Consider the following 21,634-nt stretch of genomic DNA (forward strand, 5'->3'; position numbering starts at 1 on the left):
ATTGGGGTAGGGGGGGGGGTCGACGGCTGACCACGTGGACTTTAAAAAAAATCTTTTCTATAAAAAAGACAAAGAAAACAGGCTTATTAAGATTACTTATATAAGGCTTTCTAGGCCCAGTGAAAAAAATATAATTTAACTCAAAAATTACGAACTCCTCGTCACAGTGTCCTGATGCAAACAATGATCGAGCTGTAGCTGTCACAGACCTGCGAAGTATGTTGGCTGACATATCGGGCTGTCAGTCAAATAAACCAGCTAGAAGTCGCTTGACAACAAAAAATTTGCTAGAGAGAGATAGGAAACCTGATGCAAACAAAAGTCCAGCTGTCATGTAAACATACTTTGAATGTGTTGGTAAATTTCTGACTAGAAAGCCTTTTGCATAAATTTTTTGTAACACTTTAAAACCATGAAATTAAATGTATTGTGTTTAGAATTATCACTTATATTTCAATGTCACAATATTTTCCAATTCAATATTTAATTATATATTTCGACAAATTCATATCAATACTTTGACTCTGTTATTGAATGATCACTTTTTAATACTCATGTAACTCCTTCCTTCAAAAGTTTAAAAGCTGTTAAAAAATAAAGTGACAGTATCCATGCAAACAAAATTTCCTTTTTATGATGATAGCTAAAAATGTGCTTGAAAATTTTCATTGAAAGAAGATGTAGTCTTCGATATTTCTATTTTCGAACAATTTAAGAAATCCAGTGGTATTTATACGCACTTCGGAAGGAACCGGTCAAGAACAAATCAAATGGGCAGCAGTGGCAGCGCAAGCAAATCAGAGAGGGTGAAGAAAAGCCCAAAGAAATCGCTCCCTCTCCTTTGTTCTGCTGTTCGTAAAGCTGTTTCTTGACCCCTTTCCAACCGATCTGCATATTAGCCTATAATAAAAAAAACGTTACTTAATCCACCTTTAGGTGGTTGGTGCCTTCCTCACATTCATAAAGTCAATACATTCAGTAAAAATAGCAACATTCCCCCTTAACATGTTTAACAAATCAACTTAAATACTCATTTCTTTTGATAAGGTTCGCAGACCTTCAATATTTCTGGCTCATCAGCAAGGTCTGATAAAAAACCTATTTAACGATAGTTCGCATGGAAGATTCAGACAATATTTCTATTACATTATTAAATTACATTACATTATTAACACTCAAACGCTCGGGTAGTCATTTGACCCCTATTTTTTTTCTTAAAAATCTCATAACTTTTGATAGAATTGACCAATTTGGATGCTTCCGGGTGCAAAAGATCCAGATTTGTCTATATTTTCAACTGTCAGACGGAGGACAAATGTGGTCCATTTTACCGGAGATATTCCGGATTCTGTTGGGGTACCTCGGCCCTCCTAAATGGATATTTAGCCAATATAATAAAAACTTTTCAACAGAATAAAATCGGAAATGATGCAAAACTTCAAGGAATCATCCTAAAACATCATTCTGCATAGTTACATGACATGCTGAAGACCTTCGGGCACCGGAACAGGTTCTATCCGGAAACGGTTCACTGAGCTGATGTCAATTGTTGCCCAACTGGAACCGGCTCCGCTGCCCCGTAGGACTTAACCATGTCAATTATTTTTGCAGGATGATGTATTAGGATGATGCCTTGTAGTTTTGCATCATTTCCGAAATTTTTCTGTTGAAAAGTTTTATTATATTGGCCAAATACCCATATAGGAGGGCCGAGGTACCCCAACAGAATCCGGAATATCTCCGGTAAAAATGGACCACATTTGTCCCCCATTTGGCAGTCCAAAATATAGACAAATCTGGATCTTTTGCAACCGAAAGCATCCAAATTGGTCAATTCTATCAAAAGTTATGGGATTTCTAAGAAAAAAAATAGGGGTCAAATGACTACCCGAGCGTTTGAGTGTTAAATCCGGCCTCCAAAAGGTGTATAAATAACACTTAAGTGCTAATAACTTTTAATAGGGTTGTCAGATCCTGGATGTTCTAGGTTTATTAGGAAGGTCTTTCGATTATCTAACTAACGACAGGTCGCATGATGGACCCGTACATCATTTTCATTGAAATATCTGAGATTCGGCCTCCAAAAAGTGTATAAATAACACTTAAGTGCTAATAACTTTTGATAGGGTTGTCAGATTTTCAATGTTTTGGCCTCATTGAAAAGGTTTTTTTAATACCTTTCTGAAAATGTATAATATGATAGGTTTTCTAGCAAAAACCACCCTTTTTACAATCTTCCGGACATACGCCAAAATCGTTTTATTAGCATAACTTTTGAAGTACTTAACTAAACTTGCTGATTTTAAATAGAGACCTATGGGACCCCAAGATGGATCGAATGAGACCAATACGGTCAAAATCCGTTCATCCAGTCCGGAGATAATCGAGTGACTTTTTTTTGTCCACCAACCTACACACATCCACACAGACATTTGCTCAGGACATGATTCTGAGTCGATATGTATACGTGAAGGTGAGTCTACGAGGTCAAATTAATAAGTTCATTTTTCGAGTGATTTTATAGCCTCTCCTCAGTAAGGTGAGGAAGGCAAAAAAGTTAATTTTGTGAGTAAAGGTGTATTCACATTATACCGCATCCGCAGCCGCAGCCGCATCCGTATAAAATTTGACGGTACGGACGCACAGTGCGGAAGCGATTCCTCCAATGCATTTCAAATGTTCCCATTCACACTGTTCCGCATCCGTATACGGATCCGTACTGCGGATACGGATGCGGAACAGTGTGAATGGCTGCATATGAAATGCATTGGAGAAATCGCGTCCGCACTGTGCGTCCGTACTGTCAAATTTTGTGCGGATGCGGCTGCGGCTGCGGATGCGGTATAATGTGAATACACCTTAAAGGTGTATTCACATTATCGAGAAATTAAAAGTGAGAGTGTGTGCAACATGGAGTTAAACTTTCTGTGCAGTTGCTGTGAAGGTTCCCATGGCACTTCGAAAAGTTTAACTCCATGTTGCACGCACACACTCTCACTTTTAATTTCTCGATACCGCATCCGCAGCCGCAGCCGCATCCGTATAAAATTTGACAGTACGGACCCACAGTGCGGACGCGATTTCTCCAATGCATTTCATATACAGCCATTCACACTGTTACGCATCCGTATCCGCAGTACGGATCCGTATACGGATGCGGAACAGTGTGAATGGCTGCATATGAAATGCATTGGAGAAATCGCGTCCGCACTGTGCGTCCGTACTGTCAAATTTTGTGCGGATGCGGCTGCGGCTGCGGATGCGTCATATTGTGAATACACCTTAAGTCGTAGTCCTACGTCAGAATCTGAATGAGTATACTCTTTTTAATGAGTTGTTTCATACGCGCGTGTAGAAAAAAAACATCGCAAGCCAGAAAAAGAAAAAAAATCTCGCGGCAAGCATGCTTTTCAAAACAAAATAAAACCATCTTCCCAGATATTATAAAATTTGCTCATGTAGGTACAACATAATACTTTTTCTTCGTTTTGATTAACATATAATTACAAAATCTTCCAGAATGTCTGCCCCAACCGCCTCTTACGATAGTGACGACGATGATTGCCGACTTCCCGCCGACACGCTTGCCGTCCTTCAAGAATTTCTCAAGGAAAAAGAGCTGCGCGAGCAAGCGGAACAATCCCGGGAAAAACCGGAACAGATTTTGAAGAAGATTGGGTTCGTTGGCCATTATAATCCCTAAAGACTTCGTTAATTTCATAGGTTTAATTTTGATTCCAGCAATTGAGCCAATTTTGGTACAACACGAGCACAAAGGAAAAACTCGCCTCCGTTGTGAGAAACTTGCGGAAAAGCCTCGGAGATGGTCTGCGGGTTGCGCTGTTGTCCGCTCCCTCGTTATATCAGCACGTTAAGGCGGTGGCCGACAATGGTAAGTGGAAAGAATTGTTTTAATTTCAGAAGTGTTACGTCTTTTGACGAAATTTTCAAACAAAGCTGAGCAAAATCAATCATTTTAGTAACTTTGTTCGAATTTGACCAACGGTTCGAATCTGTTGGAAGTGCGTTCCATCATTTTGACTACAAACGAGCCATTGAAGAGGACTATCTAGACGAATGCAAAGAAAGCTTCGATATAATTTTGGCGGATCCACCCTTCCTGGCTGAGGAATGTATAGAAAAGTTGGGTATTGTGGTGAGGAAAATTGCCAAACCGGACTGCAAAGTGGTGCTCTGTTCCGGTTACGTGGTCCGCGAGTGGGCGGAAAAGCATTTAAAGCTGAAACTGTGCAAGTTTGAGCCAGAGCACGAACGGAATCTGGGCAACCAATTTTCCTCCTACGCAAATTTCAACTTAGACCAGGTGTTAGCAGAAGAATCGTGAGTTTATTTAGGTGTTGTTGAACAATATCAGACTCAGCCGAAGCGCTTACAAACCGCAAAGCAATTTAATGATCCGAAATGCATCCTTAAGAACAAAATTTAAACCCGTTGCTTATAAATCTACTCCTTCTTGGCATCGGTGCCGTTCTCCTTGGCCGTCGACGACTCGGTCCGCTTCTGCTGCACCAACTCCCGGAGGCTTTCCTCCTGCTCCCTCAGATTCTTCAGCAGAAATTCCTTGTTCTTCTCGCACTGGCCAATGAGTTCCTCAAAGTTGCTCTGCTTGGTCTTCATCTCGTCCGTCAGCGAGGGCACATCCGACAGGACGAACATTCGGCCAACCGACGCGTAAACTTTGGTGTCGGCGTTCAGCTGCGAGACTTCCTTGTTGGTCAGCTCCACCCGCTGCTTCGATACCTTCAAACTATCCGTCTTCATGTCCAGCAGGCGGATTTTCTTCGTGGACTCAATCTTGTTCACCTGCATCTCGGTGAAGGCCTAAAAAGGGGAAAACGTCAGCAACCGGAACTTTTACCTTTTTCAATTCCATGTCCATGGTTGTTGTGTGAGGATGAATACTTTTACGAACGAAGACACGGCCGATTGCTTCAAATTTCTAATTAATTTTGGAATAAACCGGGCATGTGTTGCCGAATGCTGAAATGCCGATCTTTTTTCACTCGTTTTGGTGCGGCGATGAAAAGAAGATTGAAAGTTGAAAGGAAAGAAACTTCAAACCGCTGACAGCTGTCATGGTTTTGTTTGGAAAATGGGCGAGCATTTTTGAGGGGCTTGGTTTTCTATATTTTTAGTTTAATTATTTTTTTATTTTTTGAAAATAAATTTAGATTTAGAATATGTTCGACTCAAAATATTCTATCGGTGAAAATTGCGTTTTGCCTTCCTCGTTTTTTTAAGTGTTTCTTCAAACTAATGCAGACGCATGGTACTAAATAAAAAAAACTGAAAAATACATTTCTGGAGTTTTTTTGAAAAGGTCCAATAAACCAAATTTCCAGTTTTTGCTTTTTGGGTGTTTTTGAAACCGCCTTGAGTCAGGGGTATTGAAAAACACCCAAAATGCAAAAACTGAAAATTTGGTTTATTGGACCTTTTAAAAAAAAACTCCAAATTTTTGAAAGTTTATGCTAATTAAAGGTTAGAGCAATTCCAGTCCAAAACAGGAATTTTTTAGGTACTTTTTTTTTCGACCCTCTCCGATTTCTATGAAACTTTGTAGACATGTTATCCTAGGCATATATAAGCCATTTTTGTGTATATGGAGCCAGTTACACTCGATAATGACATTTGAGAAGGGCGTAAGTGTTTTAAATATTTTTGTATTTCGTAATTTAAATATTGCTGTATCTCGAAGCCGTTGCATCGTATCAAAAAGTGGTCAAAGACAAACTTGTAGGAAATTTGACGGGCTTTCCGATAAAAATACACTGAAAGAAAAAAATAGTCCACTTTTATGAGATTTTTTTTTTTATTTTTAGGTGAAGCTCACGATTTTATTTCGTTCAAAATTTTGGTGAAAATTGCCTAAGATGTTACAAAAAGACTCACGAAAAATGCAGGATGGAGCAACTCACCTAAAAAAATACAAAAATCATTTGCTGAAACTGTTCTAATACGGGAATCGATTCTCCAGACAATTTTACATAAAAGTCTCCATATTGACCATTATCCTAAGTCCAATCTTTGTAAAGTTACAGCGGTTTTAAAAATAAAAATGCTGAAAAAAAAGGTTTTTTGATAGTTTTTGGCAATTTCTATATGACAGACTTAATTTTTCAGTCTCGAAAATATTTTTACCGGAAAGCTCGTCCAATTTCCCATAAGTTTGTCTTTGACCACATTTCAATTGGATGTATGGGCTTACAGATATAAGCTAATTTACAATCCAGGTTACTATACTACACTGAAAAAATGTTATGTTTTGAGTTATGAGCAATGTAATTATTTTATATCTGTAAGCCAATACATCCAATTGAAATGTGGTCAAAGACAAACTTATGGAAAATTGGACGAGCTTTCCGGTTAAAATATTCACGAGACTGAAAAATCAAGTATGTCATATAGAAATTGCCAAAAACCATCAAAAAACCTATTTTTTCAACATTTTTATTTTTAAAACCGTTGTAACTTCACAAAGATTGGACTTAAAACAATGGTCAATATGGAGACTTGTATGTAAAATTGTCTGGAGAATCGATTCCCGTATTCGGTTTTTGAAAATTTAGACGTTTAGAGCACTTTTCAAAAAAACAGTTTCAGTAAATGTTTTTTTATTTTTTTAGGTGAGCTGCTCCATCCTGCATTTTTCGTGAGTCTTTTTGTAACATCTTAGGCAATTTTCACAAAAATTTTGAACGAAAAAAAATCGTGGGCTCACCTTCAAATTTGACTTTTAAACTTAAAAATCAAAAAATCTCATAAAGGTGGACTGTTTTTTTCTTTCGGTGTATTTTTATCGGAAAGCCCGTCAAATTTCCTACAAGTTTGTCTTTGACCACTTTTTGATACGATGCAACGGCTTCGAGATACAGCAATATTTAAATTACGAAATACAAAAATATTTAAAACACTTACCGTCAACTGGGGCGAATTGGGACAGCAGTTTTAACCATGTTAGAGCAAAATATTTTTATTTTTTTGATTGGTTTCGGACAGAACAGATTCAGACCAACAAAATGTGTACATCCATTTCCAAATTTAAACCCTTTAAGTGCTCTAAACACTGCTGTCCCTATTCAGACTGTAGTCCCGATTCGCCCCAGATGACGGTACGCCCTTCTCAAATGTCATTATCGAGTGTAACTGGCTCCATATACACAAAAATGGCTTATATATGCCTAGGATAACATGTCTACAAAGTTTCATTGAAATTGGAGAGGGTCGGGTACAACCGATTCCCTATTTGACATCGAATTGCTCGTTAAAGAAATGTAAATCAAAAGGCAGAAACTCAAAAGGCAGAATCTCGAAAGGCCGAATTTTGTCTTTTGCCTAGAAGGCAGAACGTCTCAAAAGGACGAATGTCTCGAAAAGCATTCCTTGAGGCTTTTAACTGCTTATTTAACTGTCGGTGTACAAAACGCCGCACTGTTTAATCATTTCCTGGCGTACATTCAATTTTGCAGTTCAAAACCACAATAAATTGGAAAAATAAAATTCTTTTTCAAATTTTCTTTTCTTGATCCACGCAGAAAAATATTTTGTAGAATCAACCTGTACGAGGTTTGATTCAACAAAATTTTTGTTGAATATAATCAACGCCGATTTTGCGTTGAAACAAACCTTGATTTTCTTAATTCCACAAAAATCTTTTGTTGTTTTGAAAAAGTTGCTTTGACGTTGAGCGTTGATTCAACAAAAATCTTGATTTTCAAATCAACAAAACGTTTTGTTCATTTAAATATTCCTTATTTTTCTGCGTGTCTGTGTTCACCTAACGTCGAAGACCAAGATTGTTTACTTTTTGCTCTTTGGTCTGACAGTCTTGGTCTGACCTGGGATGGGATAAACAAAGAGAAAAAAACCTATTGTCAAACTAAACCACTTTCAACATGGCCGCTTCTGTCAACCTAAACCAGTCCTTTCTTATGAGGAGAAAATGAGAAGTATTGTAATTTGAATTGAAAAAAATAAAAAATAAATAAATCAATTTCACAAATAATTGTAAATTGCATGAATAGATTAATTAAAATATTTTCAATTGAAAGGCATTTATTTCTATCGTACACCGAATGTTGACTTATCAGCATTTTCATTTTAAAAAACAATACATTTCATGAACTGACTATTCTTTTGCCCATTTAAAACTATTGTTATTTTTTTTGCGCGTTATATAGAAATGTCATCTAGATTGAACAATATTAAACCTGTGCTTCCTATGAAATTAAAATGTGGCGTGAAGAAACAACACCGTAGAACTGGATTTAAAAAGCAAACAAAAATAATGGCCACAGTTTAGCCTATTTGATTTTTTCGCACTTTTTTATTTCAACACATTGCCACAAATTGAAAAACAAACTTTTTTGCTCTTTGAAGTGAATGAATTGGTACAAATTTGAATTTTTGCCAGCCATTTCTTTCGATTCTGACACCTTAGGGTGTGCGACCTATGGAATGTTAAATATTTTTGGGGAACTGGGAAAGTTTTATTTACTTCCTTTGCGTAACGGGACAACGACAGGAGCAGATCTAAGAAAAAATCTCCCCTCCCATTTAATGACTTGCAGGCTTTTAAGGGTTTTATTTAGATTGAAGTAAGAAAACGCATTTAAATCGTATTGCATTTTTCACATCCAAATGAAAATAAAAAATCTTTCATATAAAAAACTGTTGAATTGGAAGTAACGAAGCATGCCATGAAGAAGAACCCTCGTTCAGATTCATTACTGTTATATCAATCGTACAATAAACACCTACTTTATAGCGTACTCTCGATAGGTTATGGGCCTATCACTAAAAGTTTAAAAATGTCAAACGGTTCCGGAAGTCGCGCGGATGGCGCAGTAGCTGGAAGCTCCAACACGGGATCCGGCGTTCCGGGCCTCGAGAGGCTGGTGGGACGCGCGAATTGGAGAACGTGGAAGTTGGCGACGAAGACCTATCTTCAGCTGGAAAAGCTCTGGGGCGCAGTGAAGCCGAAGCGGAAGACGGACGGAACGTTCGAGGCGGTTGAAGAGGAAACGGATCTTCGGGCGAGGCTCAAGATCATCACTCTGATCGATCCGTCGCTGTACGTCCACATCGAGAACGAAGAATCTGCGCGGACAGCCTGGGACAGTCTGGAGAACGCGTTCGAAGAAAAGGGCCTGGTCCAACAGGTCGGCCTTCTCCACAAGCTTCTCCGTTTGACCCTGGAAGCGTGCAGCTCGATGGAGGATTACGTGAATCAGGTGATTTCTGCCACGAACCAGCTCAGGAACGCGGATTTCAACATCCCGGATCTGTGGGTCGGAATGCTCCTGCTCGCGGGACTTCCGAAGGATTTCAAGCCCATGATCATGGCGTTGCAGAGTTCCGGCGTGGCCATCACCGGAGATTTCATAAAAACCAAACTTCTCCAGGAGGAGGAAGGTTTCTATGGCAACGAGCAAAACAGTTCGGCCTTCGCAACCACCAAACAACCTGGTCGCCACGGTAAGCAAAAGCAGCAGCAGCCTACTTCGTCCAAAGGTCCCAAGTGCAGGAAGTGTCAAAGTTTGGCCACATCGCTAAGGACTGCAAGGACAACAAGGAGCAGAAGAAAGGTGGCAGCACGTTTTGCACCGTGCTTTCGACGTTCGATTTGGGCGACGCCGATGACTGGATCTTCGACTCAGCCGCGTACGCTCACATGACGGCCAACAGGAGCATGCTGGACAACTTGGACAACGGATGCGGTAAGGTCATGGCAGCGAACGGCGGACTGATGGACATCGTCGCCACCGGTACTGCCGAAATTTGGCCGAAGTGTTCCGGCGGCAAGGACAGCGTGACGGTCAGTGAAGTGCAGTTCATTCCGTCGATTGCGGCGAACCTTCTCTCCGTGAGCAAGATTGTGGAGAAGGGTTACACGGTGAACTTCACGAACCAAGGATGTGAGGTGTTCAACTCCGACGGCGACCTGGTGGCAACTGGGAGCCACGTCAACAACCAGTTCAGGCTAGAAAAGATGTGCGGCTCGAAGGTTGCGATGGCGTGCGGTGCTGCTCAAGGCATGGACCTGTGGCACAAGCGCCTGGGTCACCTCGGTGCGGACAACATCCGCAAACTCGCGAACGGTGCAGCAGATGGAATCCAGATCAACGCAAAAGCTACGAAGGATTGTCGGATCTGTCCGATGGGCAAGCAGGCGCGGTTACCATTCGGGAAGAACGGATCACGAGCTTCGGAACTGCTTCAGTTGGTGCACTCGGACATCTGCGGGCCGATGGAGGTGAACTCCTACGGCGGCAACCGTTACTACATCACGTTCATCGACGACAAGTCTCGGCGCATGTTCGTGTATTTCCTGCAACGAAAGTCGGAGGACGAAGTCCTGGCAGTGTTCAAGACCTTCCACGCGATGGCGGAGCGCCAGACCGGAATGAAGCTGAAGACGCTGCGCACCGACAATGGTAAGGAATACATCAACAAGGGCATTCAAGGCTACCTGCGGACCGCAGGGATCCGGCACGAGACGACGAACGATTACACCCCCGAGCAGAATGGGATGGCGGAACGAGCCAACCGGACCATCGTGGAGAAGTCTCGGTGTCTACTGTTCGAGGCGAAGCTGCCGAAAGGCTTCTGGGCTGAAGCTGTGTCGACCGCAGTGTACCTGATCAACCGATCGCCAACCCGTTGTCACGAGATGACCCCCGAGGAAGCCTGGACTGGTAAGAAACCGAACCTTTCGCATCTCCGTGTCTTTGGCACAAAAGCCATGGTCCAGATTCCGAAGCAAAAACGTCGCAAGTGGGACGCCAAATCCCACGAATGCATCCTTACCGGTTTTGACGAAGAAACCAAGGGATACCGGTTGTACGACCCGAAGCAGAAGAAGACGCTGATAAGTCGCGAGGTGATTTTCCTGGACGAAGGAGTCGCCGAACGCGGCGAGGTAGCAGCGCAGCAGGTCAAGCCGATCCCGGTGGTAACACTGGACGTTTTGGACTTTGGAGAGACGAGGTTGCAGCCGGCTCCGGCGGAGCCTGTTCCGGTCGAAGCTGTACCGGACGCCCCGATCGACCCCCGATCGGACGATGAAGACGAGGAGGAGCAGTCTGAAGCTGACTCGAGCGGTGAGAGCGATTCATCCACGGGAACGTTGACCGACCTTGTGCTCCCTCCGCAACAATCTTCACAACCAGCTCGGTCACAGCTGTTGAGGCGCAGCGGACGGGAGCACGCGTTACCAGGCAAGTACAAAGATTTCTCTGTCAAGTGCCCTGGTCTCCCCGGTTTCAACCCTCCACAGGCAGCTGCATCTGAGGACGAGTTTCCTGGTACCTCGGACGACGACTACGAATCGGCGGACGAGCACGTTTTCGCGGCGATGGCAGCCGGGTCTGATGTTGACAACCCTGTTACGTTCCAAGAGGCGCTGAAACGAGACGACCGTGATTGCTGGAAACGGGCCATGCAGGAAGAGTTCCAGGCCCTGGTCGACAACAACACGTGGACGCTCGCCGAGCTACCGAGAGGCCGGAAGGCCATCAAGTGCAAGTGGGTTTTCAAAACCAAGCACGATGCCGAAGGACGAGTGCAGCGGCACAAGGCGCGGCTGGTCATAAAGGGCTACTCGCAGCGAAAGGGGTAGACTTCGACGAAACTTACGCCCCGGTCGTTCGATATAGTTCGCTGCGGTACCTGTTCGCCCTGGCCGCGAAGCACGACCTGGCTGTGGATCAAATGGACGCCGTGACTGCCTTCCTCCAAGGAGACCTCGACGAGGAGATCTACATGGAGCAGCCACCATGTTTCACCGACGGTGAACAAAAGTCGCTGGTCTGCAAGCTGAACAAGGCGCTGTACGGGCTCAAGCAGTCGAGTAGAGTCTGGAATCAGAAGCTGGACGCAGCTCTGAAGAAGTTCGGACTGGCCCCGACAAAGTACGATCCGTGCGTCTACCTCAGCAAGAGCGATGGCAACATCCTGATCGTGGCCATCTACGTCGACGACCTGATGATCTTCAGCAACAACAACTCGCGGACGAACAAGCTGAAGAAGCAACTCAGCAGCCACTTCCGCATGAAGGACTTGGGAGCCGCGAAGCACTGCCTCGGAATCCGGATCGAGAGGACGGAAGATGGAATCGCCCTGGACCAGGAAGCGTACATCGAATCCGTTCTGAAGCGGTTCAACATGAGCGAGTGCAAGCCGGTCAGCATCCCGATGAACGCGAGCGAGAAGCTGTCGAACGAGATGAGCCCGAAGACCGAGGCCGAGACCGCGCTGATGAAGGACGTCCCCTATCAAGAAGCGGTCGGCTGCCTCATGTATCTGGCCCAGAGCACGCGGCCGGATATCCTGTTCGCGGTCAACACCTTGAGCCGATTCAACCGGAACCCGGGACCGAAGCACTGGAATGCGGTGAAGCACCTGCTGCGATACCTTCGCGGCACAGCTACGCGCAGGCTGGAGTACAAGCGGGACGCTGAGTCGGAGATTGTCGGCTACTGCGATGCTGACTGGGGATCGGACCCGGACGAGCGCAAATCCACAAGCGGATATATTTTCCTGGCGCAAGGAGGAGCGATTTCGTGGTCCTGCAAAAAAACAGCCCACGGTGGCGCTCTCGACGTGCGAAGCCGAGTACATGGCGGTGTCTGCGGCTGTCCAGGAAGCGTCGTGGTGGCGCGGGATCTCAACGCTGTTTGGATCCAACCAACCGATCGAAATTCGGTGCGACAACCAAAGTTGTATCGCCATCGCCAAGAACGGTGGCTACAACCCCCGCACGAAGCACATCGACATCCGGCATCACTACATCCGGGATTCTCTGGAGCAAGGTGTGGTGAAGTTGGAGTACGTGAGCACGGACAACCAGATTGCTGATGGACTCACGAAGCCGTTGCAAAGGACGAAGCTGGAGGAGAACAGGAGTTCTATGGGCATCACTTCTACTTCAGGAGGAGTGTTGAATTGGAAGTAACGAAGCATGCCATGAAGAAGAACCCTCGTTCAGATTCATTACTGTTATATCAATCGTACAATAAACACCTACTTTATAGCGTACTCTCGATAAAAACACAATAAAAATAGAAAAAGTGATCATTTTTTGACTCATCTTTGATTTGCCAACCATTTCAAGTAATTTGAATCAGGCAGCTCCTTATGAACGGATCCACCGTAAAACGATGGAACATAAACTCAGGATTCTCCACCCACGTCCAACCGCAAATTTTAACAGCCAAATCAAAAAAAAATCTGCGAGGAAAAACTAAACAACATTTCAACCAAAGAAAAAGTCATCCGCATGCTTGAGCACTGAGTTGAAAAACATCATCAAGAAAATTTGAATTGTCAAGCTATCTGAATCACATCCCTGTTTGAAAAATGTCGCACGTCGTACGAGTTGTCGCACGCTTTTGATTTTACCGTTTCGATATCGATTGGTCGAAAGTACGACAAACGGACGACAAACGCTCGACATGCATGACATCTTTTTTCGCATCAATTTTTTGACAGATTGACCACAGGATTGACGATTTGGCGATGTCGACGAAAGTACTCTGACAAGCATGTTCTGACTGGATCCAAGAATTAGTTATAAGTGTTGAAAAAATACAAAATCAAATAGGAGCAAAACAAAGTAAGTTTGTTTGAGTAGTTAGTTGATTTCTATTTTAATTCAAGAGCATTGGGCACTGTTCTTTGTTTATTTTTCAGATGCCATACGCCGAGTACCGGTCCAGCAGTGGAAACATGGTTCGATGCCAGGCATGGCACCGATCTTGTCATTGTAAATACTAGCAATCACATTTATCATCCGGTCAGTGCCATTAGTCCACGTCATCCGATTACGGCCGGAATGAGCAAGGGATCTAATCAAAGTTTCTGCTGTTCCAGATTTCGGTGGGTGGATTAGAAGGCGGACGGAAAATGTCATGAACCCGGCGGGCTATGCCGGAAAATGGAGGGCAAGTAACCGGTCAGCGATCGTGGAAGCAATCCTCCTTGCAGAAGAGAATGAAACGTCAAGTAATAAAAAGGTGGAGGAGAACGAAAAAAAACTCCCGGCAGCGATCCTGATCCGCCAAAAATTGTTATCAATGAAACTGGTGAGTAGTGTTTTTGGCGGAGTTGTGCCAGGGGTGATTTGGAACTGGTGAGTAGTGTTTTTTGGCGGAGTTGTGCCAGGAGTGATTTGGATGACGAAATTTCAAGAATTCTAAACATCCAATATGTCATAAATCAAAAATTCTTTAATTTCTAAAATGCTACAGTTATAAGATTGTACAATCCTCAAATTCTTCACATTCTAAAATTTTAACATTGTCAAGTTCTGAAAGTTTAAAATTAAAAATAAGTATTATCGCGGGCGTTAATAATTAGAGTTCACGCGCGCTGATATGACCGCAGACGAATGGCCGCATGACAGCCGCAGAACAAATTTTTGGCTGTTGTCAAAGGTTGCCTTGAGTTTTTTGCTGACTTTTCGGAAAATATTCAAAACAAATCAGATTGACAGCCAAATCAACGCTGAATTTCAGTTCAACCTGCTGATTTTTACACAGCGGTAGTTCGGCGGCTGTAACCTCCTGTCAGTCACAGCGAAGGAGTAAATTGGTTTTATCTCGCAATAAACAATAATATTAACATTTGAATGTTTATAAAACAATCTTAAATTATTCAAATCCTACATTCTAAAATTCTAATATTCCAAAATTCTAAAATTCTAAAATTCTAAAATTCTAAAATTCTAAAATTCTAAAATTCTAAAATTTTAAAATTCTAAAATTGGGTCCTAAAATGAAGCTTAGATTGCTGATATTATTGTTTACAGCGATAAAGCTTATTTTTCTGAGTACAATGACCCTTTGTACGACGACAAAGAGTTTAAAATTGATTTTTAAATCAATTTTGAAAAATTATCCTCGCGGTCCTTCTTGACAGAAAAGCTCCTACTTGACAGCTCGTTCCAAGGGGACCATAGTTGATCCATCGAAAAAATGTTGTCTTGTCAATATTTTTTTTGCATTAAAATGAAAAAAAGTGATCAGAAATGGTTTTTAATCGTGTTTTTTACCGTTGTACATAAAAATTGACATAGGGCTTTAGTACCCAATTCTAAAATTTTAAAATTCTAAAATTCTAAAATTCTAAAATTCTAAAATTCTAAAAATCTAAAATTTTAAAATTCTCTTAAAATCTAATGGTACAAAATAATTGCTAATATTCTAAATTTCAATAAAATCTTTTTTTTTAATTCTTCGAGTTCTAATATACTATAGAAGTTTTAAAATGTTTGAAAGTGTAAATATTTTGAAGGTTCTTTTTTTAAATTTAACATTCTAAAATTTTTAAATTTTCTAATCCTTAATATCTTTTTAAGTCTATAATTCTATAAAATAAAATACATGGCCACTACTCTAAATATATATAACACATAATAGGTATCTTAAAATTCTAAAATTCTTGATTCGTTCCAGAGTGCTTTTTGCTGGACGTGGACCAGCAAGTAGAGAAGGACAATGAAATTGCGTTGGTGGTGTTGAACTTCTAGCGGAATGGCAAAAGCGCCATTATCAAGAACTCATTCTTCTTCCTGGAGATACTTTCGGTCGAGAATATCCTCCAGGTGAAGGCGATGGAGGGGGGACAAATTACAGCACTCGAACATTGGCAGGGTAGACAAACAGAACCCTTCCCACAGCGGTTGGCCATCGTCGAACCAAACGAAGTCGGTTTGTATTTCCTTCTTTTAACAGACCTAGAAAAGTCCAGCGGAACCGAAGGCAACCGGATTAGCCGCCATTGAGCGAAATTAGGAAAACTGTGGCTGCAGTGATAGTGAATAATTCAAAACAATGTGCCAGACTAGTGCAAACTATTAAAAATGAATAAAAATAATCCAAAAGTTCAACAAAGTGAATTTTATTTCAAAAATAACCTCAAAATTCCGAAATGACAGCACACGACAAAGGTACGACATCCTAAATAACAAAACCGTGCGACATCCGTCGAATGTCGTACGACAATGTCGAGCGATTTCGATTATCGATCGTACGACAAATACGACATTTTGGTGCAAAAACGTCTGACATTCGTGCGAAAGTCGCGCGACATTGTCGTGCGACGTCGTACGATTGCACGGACGACAAACGACGGACGTTCGACGGACTTTTCAGTCAGGGATATTGCTTGATATTTGGTTTCGAACACGAATTTTCTTGCAAAAAACAGAAGAAGAATACAAACGTAAACACTCAAAAAGAAGACTCTATCCAGCCGTCCCGTCCCAGGTTAAAACAACAAAAAAAAATTGTTGATTCAAACAGGCCTTATTTTTCTTTCTGCGTGTGAACACTTTTTCATTTTTATGCAAACACACAGAAAAATATTTTGTAGAATCAACCTGTACGAGGTTTGATTCAACAAAATTTTTGTTGAATATAATCAACGCCGATTTTGCGTTGAAACAAACCTTGATTTTCTTAATTCCACAAAAATCTTTTGTTGTTTTCAAAAAGTTGCTTTGACGCTTAGCGTTGATTCAACAAAAATCTTGATTTTCAAATCAACAAAATGTTTTGTTGATTCAAATATGCCTTATTTTTCTGCGTGAACAAAATTATTGACAAGGCAACATTTTTTCGTTTCCTTGCAACGGGCTGTCAAGTAGGAATTTTTCTGTCAAGAAGGGCCATGCAGTTATTTTTTTTTTTTCATTGAATTAAAAATCAATTTTAAATCCTTTGCGGTCGTTTAAAGGGTCATTGTACTCAGAAAAGTAAGCTTTATCGTTTTGAACAACAATATCACAAATTTAAGCTTAATTTTAGGACCCAATTGTACGAATGTACGGCACGGGTCGAAGGCGCCAGATACCCATATTAACACTTAGAATTTTGAGCGCCCGCCGCGGTATTCAAACTGGCGACCTCTGGATTGTGAGTCTAGTGCGCGTTCCAATTGATCCACACAAACGGGACACGATAGTCAAAAGGTTTGGATCTTAAGATTTTATTTTATGTAATTTTTTAAATGTTGGAATTTTGACACTATTAAAACATTTTAAATTTGGAATTCTATTTTATAATTTTTTGATTTTTTTTTAAATAAATGTGAGGAATTATTAAACTTCTTTATTTTCTTTTAAAATACATTTATTCTCTAAAAAATATGCATGGTTGTAACTCTGCTAAAAACGTTGTACGATGTATGGTAATCCGTGTTTACAATCAATCTTATAAGTGTAAAGCAGTACGCGCATTATTTTTTTTTTAATTGTTGTTGGACAGTGTCCACCCGTCCCCGAGGAAGAAAAGCAGCTTAAAATCTTTCTTAAAATACGTATTTAAAAAAAATGTGCATTCGATTTGTAATATTTTGTGTCGTTTCATTAAAAATACGCCTTTCTATCCAGACGTGTTAATACTACGCAAGTTTTTTTTTAAGGCACATGGTTCCTGCTGTGTGGTTCAGTTGTGATGAAAAATGGAATGTGTATGTAACTGATTAAACTCGCACCCGACGACTGGCGCGGGCACGTTTCGCTGCGATGACCACGGTCCAGATCCACAGCCCGATGCAGATCCACGTGCAGATGATGCCGATGATGAGCGAGGCGGCCGTGTTGATGCGTCCCTCGCGACGCCGGTCCCAGGCCACGTCCTGGTGCAGATAGTCCATGAAGTCAAACACCGAAGAGCAGGACAGTCGGCCCTGGACGGCGGCCACGAGTGGACCGGTGGCGTGTATGTACTTGATGATTTCGTTCCGATACTGCTTGCAGCTGGTCAGGAACCCGTCGAGGTACATGGCGGCGTGGACGAGCGTGAAGAGGGCCATGACGCTGCCGATGATGGCCACCGGGATCCAGTAGTACGGGCTGATGTCGTCCTCGTCGGTTACGTCGGTCTTGGTGGTCATGACGATCATGTCGCCAGATCTGCGGGGGTTGGAGAAGGGTGGTTTGACGAATTCTTATTGGATTATTTTGTCCTTACCTTTGCCTGACCATTGCCGTTGAGGTGTTGCCTCTGGGCCTTCCGCAGCACACCCGAAAGACGTGGAATATTCCGAATATGAAGCAGAAGATAATGGGCAAAATGAGCCCATAAGTGGCCCAGTGGCAGTACGCGATGTGGCCTCCGGTAAAGTACGTCGGCGTGCTCAACCCATTAAGGATGCATCCGCAGTTGGTCTCGACGCAAGTGTCCAGCACGTAACGCCAGTGATGCCATGACACGGCCGTTGAAATGCAGCAAATTATTGATAACGCCCCGATAAGGGGATACAGATAGGCTAGACGCTTCTCACTCTGGTATTCACCCATGGTTGAATCATACACCTCCTGTAGATTCACTCCGGATTTGAAATCTTCCACGCGCACGAGATGCACCTAGGGCGTATGCTGCAGTTCTTTTCAAATAATAAAAAAAAGGAAGCCCAATCAAAACAAGCTCGCTTACGCTCAAAAGTACGCGCAAGAACTGGTTCTTCTTTAAGCGAGGAGCGACGCCACGATTATTGCACATAAACCATACACGTACTGCGCGGTTTTGTTCAGCGCTCTTACATTCACCACCATCCAATCGCGCGTGTTGTATTACATAAACACCCTCTACCTGTGCGAGCTAGCTGCACGTGTTGGTGTGCGTTGCGCTCTCACACCTGAGACCAGTATTTGAATGAATGGATTGTGCCTCACCTGAGCAGCGTACGCGAGTTGGATTAAACGTGAGCTAGGCTGGAGTGGGATTTTGGTACTCGGACTAAGATAAACAAGATCCAGAATCCAAACTTCTTCACTCGTAGAAATGGTTCAACGGTGACCTCGGTAACGATCTAACTCAATTTGTTTAATTGGTTTGGGGCACCGTGTCAAGAGCGAGATGCAACGAATGAGATGGGTGAAACTCCACTATAGCTGATGAATGATGTTGCAATCACTTGAATGCACCTCTAGCCTAACTGTATTTAATTCAGTTGAAAATTTGATAAATGTGATTTCGTTTTTATCAGTTTTGCGAAAGAATGATAAAAGAAATCATTTTATTTATTTTTACAGACATTTTCGGAAAACAGCACTCAACTAGGGGAACTTCTCGTATTTTTGGCAGGTGAAGCACTCGCTCCTAACTCTGTCCAATTTGCCAATTTTCCCTATTCAAACAATAATTTTGCAAAACTATATGACCGATTCTTAGCGAAGCTACACCAAAATGTCACATTTTTCAATTTTCAATATGATTTTTAATATGAAAAAAATAATTTTTATCATGATGCAATAATTGCAATGTGCTTTAAATGCATTTTCTTACCTTAAGGCTAGTATGCAGATCAGAAGGAAAGGGGTCAAGAAACAGCTTTACTAACAGCAGAACAAAGGAGAGGGAGCAATTTCTTGGGGCTTTTCTTCACCCTCTCGGACTTGCTTGCGCTGCCGCTGCTGCCCATTTGATTTTTTTCTTGACCGGTTCCTTCCGAAGTGCATACCTTACATTAAAAGCCAAGAACATTGGGTCTCGTGGCGCAGGGGTAGCGGCTTCGGCTGCCGATCCCGATGATGCTATGAGACGCGGGTTCGATTCCCGCCTTATCCACTGAGCTTCTATCGGATGGTGAAGTAAAACGTCGGTCCCGGTTTCTCCTGTCTCGTCAGAGGCGCTGGAGCAGAAATCCCACGTTAGAGGAAGGCCATGCCCCGGGGGGCGTAGTGCCAATAGTTTCGTTTTCATTGACCAAAAGTGGTCTGCAAGCCATTGTACGGGAGAGGAGTTTATTCATAAATCTGCTCCTTTCGTTGTCCCGTCACGAAAAGAAATGGCTGGCAAAAACTCGAATTTCATTCAATTCTTTCAGTTCAAGGAGCAAAAGATTCGTTTTTTAATTTGTGATAATGTGTAGAAGAGCAAAAGTTTTTAAAAATCAAACTGGCAAAACTGTAGCGATTTTTGTAGTGTGCCTTTTAAAAGTCCAGTTTTACGATGTTGTCCCTTCACGCTACATTTTTATTTCAGGGGAAGCACAGGTACTATATGGTTCATTAGGCATGATATTTCTTTGTAAGAAAATCAATTATCTTTCCAAATATGTAATAACATTGGGGGGTTTCTTCTTTTATTTTGCCACTACAGCCAAAACGCTGAAAAAAACATGGATTTTTTTTAAAAGGAGCCGAAGAATCGGTCATATCGACGGTAACATTTCAAAAGGCATCATGTACATTTTAACACTTTCTGGGTTATTGTATATTCTGAAAGTACTTCTAATAAGCTACCTCTCCACCAAAAATGAGCAAAAGTTACTTCAGTAAAGTCTGTTTAATCATGATTTTGAATAAAGTAACATAAACAAAATCTCTGCCATCAGCAGTCCCTGTTTATATAGCCCTGTCAACCCTGTCAACCTGTCAAAAAAAAGGCTACATAAACCTCGTGACGAAAAAAAAGCAACATGAAAAAAGCGCCATGTACATTCGGCGAAGAAAAACGAATCATAACAAAGCGCCCCCCTCAGTGACAGCAGGGTGATATCATAGACTAATAAAAGACTACACAGTAGGCTCTGAACCATGACTCAACCTTTTTATGACCCCTCGGCACGGCCGGTTCACTGTCAAAAATGACAGATCGAAATGTCATCAACTGGCAGCTCTGACGTTGACATGACATTTCACGCAATGTTATTGTTTATGTTTTGTTTTGAATTAAACGGAAAATGTTCCAGATGCGGACGGTAATTACTAGAGTGAACCATCGTTCGGGGGGGATCCTGAGGGTGGTCGAATTTCTAGCGATTCCGTGTGTCTGCTGAAAGATAGACACGCCTACGCCTGTAGGTCATTCCGGGATTCGAACGGCAACATGGGCCTCACCATCGAGGGCAAGAACTGGCTCCCGATCGAGATCATTTCGGGCTGTCAATCGACATCCTCCCAGAAAACGACCACGTGAACACCGTCGGGTTTACCAAGCAAAGCGGCGTATCTAGTCGTGGCCCGCCTCCGGTTGATACTGCCGGGGCAAGACTGACCTTCTTCAAGCCGGGATCTTCATCCAGAAAGGCAAGAAAGTCCTTGCAGACGCCATCTGGGCCTCGACGTACTGAATCTACTTCAAAAACCTCAACAGGCCCAAGATCTTTGCCCCGAACTGCCATTCCGAACCCGGGGGCATGAGCTCGAACCAGCAACTTGGAACTGGCAACGAGGAAGACGAACAACGCAGCTTGTCAGCAAGCAGGTGCAGGGTATGCGCATCCTTAAAGTTACTAGCGGAGGTCAGCACAGTTTGTCCCATGTAGAGGGAGACTTAGAGGAAGCCACCCCGTCACGGAACCGAAACCCGCCGCCGCCGCTAAGTCCAAGAATGTAGAATGAGAATAAATTTTACTACAAAGAAAACAAATACGCGGATACTTTTTATCGTGTACTTCAAATTTTATTTTCAATTGTTGGTTACAAATATTTTCAACTTGATCTAAAAATTCACTTCTTCTTGACCAACTCCTCGCCCTTCTGGATGTTTTTCTTCAGCTCCTGAATGGCCTTCTTGGTAATATCCGAGCGGAAAAGACCGGAATGTTGACCTCTTGTGGGTCGACTCTGGCACGGTCAATGTCCAGCATGGAAATGGCCAAC

At 42.4% G+C, this 21,634-nt stretch overlaps 3 protein-coding genes and 1 long non-coding RNA gene across 4 annotated transcripts; 2 read left to right on the forward strand and 2 right to left on the reverse strand.

Annotated features, from left to right (window-relative positions):
* Positions 1–3,333: 3,333 nt before the first annotated feature.
* LOC6043314 (protein-lysine N-methyltransferase CG9154) lies at positions 3,334–4,397 on the forward strand. Its single transcript, XM_038252530.1, is given in 5 exon segments — positions 3,334–3,458; positions 3,520–3,659; positions 3,662–3,678; positions 3,742–3,892; positions 3,981–4,397. Coding segments are annotated over 4 exon segments (672 nt in total). The 5' UTR covers positions 3,334–3,458; position 3,520; the 3' UTR covers positions 4,346–4,397.
* LOC6043313 (prefoldin subunit 1) lies at positions 4,328–5,058 on the reverse strand. Its single transcript, XM_001870893.2, has 2 exons — positions 4,880–5,058; positions 4,328–4,842 (listed from the first exon to the last, which is right to left on the reverse strand). Exons 1-2 carry the CDS (start codon positions 4,898–4,900, stop codon positions 4,465–4,467), a joined length of 399 nt encoding a protein of 132 aa, XP_001870928.1. The 5' UTR covers positions 4,901–5,058; the 3' UTR covers positions 4,328–4,464.
* Positions 5,059–13,575: 8,517 nt separating this feature from the next.
* Positions 13,576–15,538, forward strand: LOC119766775. Its single transcript, XR_005277116.1, has 4 exons — positions 13,576–13,636; positions 13,714–13,816; positions 13,894–14,105; positions 15,477–15,538. It is a non-coding gene; the product is annotated as an uncharacterized LOC119766775 (long non-coding RNA).
* Positions 15,539–17,349: 1,811 nt separating this feature from the next.
* Positions 17,350–18,592, reverse strand: LOC6043312. The gene is made up of 2 exons (XM_001870892.2): positions 17,997–18,592; positions 17,350–17,938 (listed from the first exon to the last, which is right to left on the reverse strand). Exons 1-2 carry the CDS (start codon positions 18,323–18,325, stop codon positions 17,506–17,508), a joined length of 762 nt encoding a protein of 253 aa, XP_001870927.1. The 5' UTR covers positions 18,326–18,592; the 3' UTR covers positions 17,350–17,505.
* Positions 18,593–21,634: the final 3,042 nt, after the last annotated feature.

This window comes from Culex quinquefasciatus, chromosome 2, assembly GCF_015732765.1.
Source record: "Culex quinquefasciatus strain JHB chromosome 2, VPISU_Cqui_1.0_pri_paternal, whole genome shotgun sequence".
Taxonomy (NCBI): domain Eukaryota; kingdom Metazoa; phylum Arthropoda; class Insecta; order Diptera; family Culicidae; genus Culex; species Culex quinquefasciatus.

Bases quoted from the DNA above. Each gene is read 5' to 3' on its own strand.
- LOC6043312 (XM_001870892.2), bottom strand. From the start codon at position 18,325: ATGGGTGAATACCAGAGTGAGAAGCGTCTAGCCTATCTGTATCCCCTT. The intron at 17,939-17,996 runs GTAAGGACAAAA...CAACCCCCGCAG, and splicing joins ACGGCAATGGTCAGGCAAAG to ATCTGGCGACATGATCGTCA.
- LOC6043313 (XM_001870893.2), bottom strand. From the start codon at position 4,900: ATGGACATGGAATTGAAAAAG. The intron at 4,843-4,879 runs GTAAAAGTTCCG...TCCCCTTTTTAG, and splicing joins TGGACATGGAATTGAAAAAG to GCCTTCACCGAGATGCAGGT.